At 34.5% G+C, this 5560-nt stretch overlaps 1 protein-coding gene across 1 annotated transcript; it reads right to left on the bottom strand.

Annotated features, from left to right (window-relative positions):
* Positions 1-210: 210 nt before the first annotated feature.
* Positions 211-1664, bottom strand: LOC120265267 (F-box/kelch-repeat protein At3g24760-like). The gene has a single exon (XM_039273147.1). The coding sequence runs from the start codon at positions 1554-1556 to the stop codon at positions 411-413; it is 1146 nt and encodes a 381-aa protein (XP_039129081.1). The 5' UTR covers positions 1557-1664; the 3' UTR covers positions 211-410.
* Positions 1665-5560: the final 3896 nt, after the last annotated feature.

Genomic DNA, 5560 nt, shown 5'->3' with positions numbered 1-5560 from the left:
AGAGAATAAGAGGTTTCATTTTGAAATAAACTAATACCACTCCACATTGTTATTAGCTTACTCAGAAATAAATAAGCTTACTTGAACATTAATTCCCCCATCAACTACAATTCCATTATACAAACAACACCTAAATAAATTTCCAAATGAAGTAGAGATCAGTGTAAATAAGTGATGACTACTAAGCAACAACAATTAATGAATTCTCAATCAACAACAAAGAAACCAGTAATTACTTTCCTCTTGAAAATTAACTGAGTTCTAATTCAAGCAAGGCGTATATTGATCACCAAGCAAGCAAAAACAAGAAGACAAACAGCATTAAAAAGCATACTAATTATGATAGAAACAAGAAGAAAAGCAGAACTAAATAATAATATAAGGAAAACAGAAGTAATAAAGGATTTAAATTAAATAAGTGAAAAGTTGGGAAAAAGGGAAGCAAGAGGAACTGGGGAGCAGAAGGCGATGACCTTGTGGAAGCGATTGACGGGGAAGGGAAGCGAAGGCACGAGTCTCCAAGTACACGTGGAACCATCTACCTGGCAGTAAGCGGCAGGGTAGGCCTTGCTGTGATCCTCGTTGAAGACGTAGACGAGGCCGTCGAGGCCAACGCACTTGAGGCTGGCGAAGCGGCTGTCGTCGTCGGCGCCGCCGTCGAATAATTGGGAGAGCATCTCCGGTGGCATCGCGCCGATGCGATCGAAGGCGAGGGAGGTGGAATCAACGGACCAGATAAAGAGGGAAGGTGAGGCGTCGGGGTTGGTGGCGAGGGCGGCGAGGAGGAGGGTGGAGGAGCGGGAGGGGAGGAGGAAGGAGAAGAGGACGCCGGGAGGACGGAGGAGGCGAACTGGGGACCAGGATCGGAGGTGGAGATCGAAGGAGGAGATGAGGGAGGAGTAGATGCCGTGGACGAAGAAGTGGCGGCCAGAGACGAGAGCGGAGGAGAGCCACTGAGAGGAGTTGCCGGATCGGAAATCGTGGGGGAGAGGAGGGCAGAGTTGCCAGGACGATGGATCGGTGGAAGGATCGAAGATCTCAGTGGCGAGAGGGGCTTCAATATCGACAAGGCCACCGATGAGGCGTGCACCACCGACGACGAGGAGTTTGGGGCCAGGGGCGAAGACGGAGACCAGAGGATTAGATCGGGGAAAGGAAAGGGGAGGAGTTGGGTGAAAGAGGTGAGAACGGGGGAGAGGAGAGACGAGGAGACTGGAAGAAGAGGTGGTGGCGAGGAAGAAGCCGCCGGAGCCGGAGAAGTAATCAGGAGGGCAGAGAGGAAGACGAAGGGGAACCCAGGCGGCGGCGGAATCGTCGGGATCGAAGGCAAAGGCTTGATTGAGGTGAGGAGAGACGTTGTTGTGGCCGTAGATGAAGAACCAAGGGCGACGACGATGGGGAGAAGGGAAGGAGGGGTCGGTGACAACTGTGCGCCAGTGGCGGCATACGGCGGCGGAGCGGACAAGGGATCGGAGAGGGAGCTTGGAGAAGATGACCTCGATGAGATCCCGGCTGAGCTGAGACCATCCCGGGGCTCCGGCGAGCTCAACCTCCATTGATGATCTCGAGAGAGAGAGAGAAATGGATTGCTTGGGTTGCAAGAATGAAAGAACTGAAGAAGAAGAAGAAGAAGAAGAAGAAGAAGAAGAGTCAAAACGCGAGTTTCTAAATATCGTTTCACTTGAATAAGCTTTCGGTTTTAGATATATATATATATATACATTTTTAGTAATTTAATTATTATTATTATATATATGAATATTTTTTTATATATTAAAAAATAGAATAATATTAATTTTTATGTGATTTATTTGTTGATAAAATTTGAATAAATTTAGGTAATTAATTATAGGGAAAAGTAAAAAAAAAATTCGTTGTGTTTTTTACTTTTTACAAAATAAGGACAACGTTTTTTACTGTTTTATGCCATATGGGTTTTTAATGGTATAACACCTGCATTGATTTTTCTTTTTTTTTCTCTCTTCTCTTTTGGTCCATCTACACAAAAATATGCCCCACTAATTCATTTACACTTGAAAATGACCCAATTTAGTTCATCTCCCTTTAATCTCCTCCTATCTAGTTTCTCTACTTTTAAAAATACAGCTAATAATTGGTCTATTTTAGAATAGAATGGACTAAGTAGAACCATTTTCAAGAGTAGAGAGATTATTTTGGAGCATTTCTAAGTAAAGAGACAAAAAAAAAAGAGAGGAAAATAGAGGTACCAATTCGAGTATTATATTTTTTTAATTGTGCAAAAAAAGAAAAAAACTCGTCAATGGAAAAAAAATTATTTATTCAAGAAAAGGGAAAAATAGATAGGTGGCATAAAAACATGATTTTTTTTAATACATATATATTTATGTTATATAAATTATTTTTAAAATGAAATGATATTTTGCCTAGTTAACACCATTAGCGAGGTTTTTTTAGCAAATATCGGAAACCCTACGTCATCATCTATTTATAGTTTTTTTTTTTGTACTTTTTTTACTTGTATTCATAGTAGATGTCCAATAGCAAATATCAGAAACCCTACGTCATCATCTATTTATAGTTTTTTTTTTTTGTACTTTTTTTACTTGTATTCATAGTAGATGTCTAATGGCATCTTAGTCTATTGGTAAATAATCTTTTGTGTAGAATATTTGTTTTAAAGAAGACTTGCACATGTGTTATTGAGCTTGTAGTTACGCTCTACAGTCTACACCTATGCATGGGTACTTCTTGTTTATTTGTAAAAAATAAAAATAAAGCAATTCATAATATTAATGGACTAAATTAAATAAATATCTACATATTTGAGATTTATAATTTTGTTTTATTAGTATAAATGTTGATTTTTTATTTTTATTATGTAGAGAGTTAGAGTGCTGAGAATACACAAGAGAGTAGGTACTATCTTAACTCTTCCCTCATCTTCTGTAAGCTGAGGATCCGAACCAAGAGATCAATGCCAATAACACAATAATATAATATAAATGTGTTCAATAATAATTAAGTTTTTCAAAAATTTTAAAATATTACACATTAAAATAATTATTATAGATAAAATAGTGATAGTAATAATAAAAACATATTAACGATAATGTATTAATTATGCTGATATTGAAATTATGATAATAATCGAAACTATAATCATTTTAGTAGGATTAAGCTTTTTTTAATGTGTTAATCCACGGCCATTAAGTCTATGTCCAACTGGAAGGATCATCCTCCTGGTTCTTATTTGTCTATTTTCCTAGAGGATTGTTTGGGGGTTGTTATCTTTATTTAGTGATATCAATGTTCATTTTGTTCGCAGATCGGCCAATCAGTCCGCTCATGCTTTGGCTAGAGAGGCTGGTTTATGCTCAGATCTTCAGGAGTGGTCTCTTGATCCTCCTGGCTTCTTGTTGAGTCTTATCCATTATGATTTGCAATAATAAATGTTTATTTTTTTCAAAAGTCTATGTCCAACTACTTCTTAGAAAATCATGTAATAAAAATTACCATTTTAATATTAATATTTAATTTATTTTTTTAATGTAAGTTGGGATGTTAAAAACCGAACCAATCCGTTTCTTCCTACCCAATCTGCTCTGACTTTTGGCGGGGCGGGGCAGGTTTGATTTTTCCATACCTCGCCCCGCCCCACTATTAATTTAACTTATTATAAATATTATATAGTGTATGGGTAAATGAAATTTTTTTAAAAAATTTCAATAAATTTCTTATGAGCTTGTTTTTATAAGTATATATTTTATAAAAAAAATCTATTTTAAAAATATTTTTAAGAATTTTAGTCACTTATTTGTAATTATGAGCGGAGTAGGACTGGGTGGGGTGGGCGATTTATGAATAAAAAAAGGAAAAAGGACATGGGTGGGCGGGGGATGGTAAAGGCGTGCCCCACCCCCACTCCATTGTCATCCGAGGCGGGGATGGTAGAGGCGTGCCCCGCCCCATTGCCATCCCTAAGGGTCCGTTTGGTTCGTGGTAATGACATATTACCACGTAATGAGATTACTATAGTAATATGAGTGAGAATGTTATATGGTTGGGAATATTGCGGTAATTTAATATAACCATATTTGGTTGGGAACTCTTATTACCGGGAATAGTTCATTACCGTGTTTGGTTGTCATGATAATCAATTTGTTAAAATATAAAAAGTTATAAGATTACCATGGTAATCCAAGGTAGACACCAAATTTGGTGGTAATAGGATTACCACTTTCTTGGTAATATTTATAAGTTACCACCAGTGCAATGCCAAACATGGTAATATTTTCATATTACCACGTGTTACGTGGTAACCTTTCTACATTACCGTGAACCAAACGACTCCTAAATGTAAGTCTGAAATTTATTACTTATTTATTATGATATTTTTATACACATTAAATCGTTTGATTATATCAATAAAACTAATTTTCAAATTAGCAACTATTTAAAGATTGTATTAATACTTCAATACTGTGACATTTGGGATTTATACAAATATTATGATTGTTATTAGAACTCTTAAAATCTAATAAAAAATTTATGATAAGAAGACATTTTTACTATTATAATTGTTATCAGAACTCATAAAAGCTAATAAAAAATTTATGATATGACACTTTTACCATTGCTAGAGTTATTTGCTTTTATTAATGCATACTTTTATTAATGCATACACCTCACCAGAGGGATAAATTTGAAAAAAAAATATTTAATGTTCAAAACTCTTAAAAATGACAAATAATTTAATTTTTTAAATCCGACAATTAATATGAAACAGAGGGAGTAATTGTTTATAATTTTTTTTTACAATAATTTCAAACAAAATATCAGGTTTTTTTTTTTTTCAATCAGGAAACCATATTATCACTAGAGAAGCATATAAATATAGCTGAGAATAACATCATCCCAGCACCCCTGCACTCAGGCATAGAATAAGCTGTCTTTACTAGGGTATCAACAGTGCTATTTGCAGATCACTGAGAACATAAACACATTTTACAGTGATTAGAGAAAAAAGAAAGTAACAAATCTTCAATAATGAGGCCTGATTCAGAAGTTGTGAAGTGTTGGTTTGTTGATTCAAAATTTCAAAGTTTTTAGAAATTAAAAAATTTATATGATTTTTTTCCTTAAATAATAATCTTGAAATTCCAAAATGATATCTGAGTCAAAATGCACCAAATATAATAAAAATATTATTTTTAAAAAAATCATGTGAATGTACTTGGAATCAGATACATTTTTATCATATCTGATCTATTTATCATTCACTTTTAGTTTCTAGACAAAAAAAAAAATATTTGCATATAAAGCCCTATAAAATTATTTATATATATAACTATCTGATATACTTGCCCATTAACTTTTGAATAAGAAATTTGCATATACACCCCTATAAAACTATATATTTACATATGTCTTTAATTGAAATTCTATATTTATCCAAATACCTATTCACTATGCTTTAGAATCAAATCAAGTAATTTATTTAGATTAGTCCATGTAAGGAACTTTTTGGATCTTAAAATTGAAATTAAAAAGAATTCTCAAACAATAATATTAAAAAAAA

The sequence above is a fragment of the Dioscorea cayenensis genome, chromosome 1, assembly GCF_009730915.1.
Source record: "Dioscorea cayenensis subsp. rotundata cultivar TDr96_F1 chromosome 1, TDr96_F1_v2_PseudoChromosome.rev07_lg8_w22 25.fasta, whole genome shotgun sequence".
Classification (NCBI taxonomy): Eukaryota; Viridiplantae; Streptophyta; class Magnoliopsida; order Dioscoreales; family Dioscoreaceae; genus Dioscorea; species Dioscorea cayenensis.
Note: the sequence above shows the minus strand (reverse complement) of the source record. Positions and strands in the feature narration are given on the sequence as shown.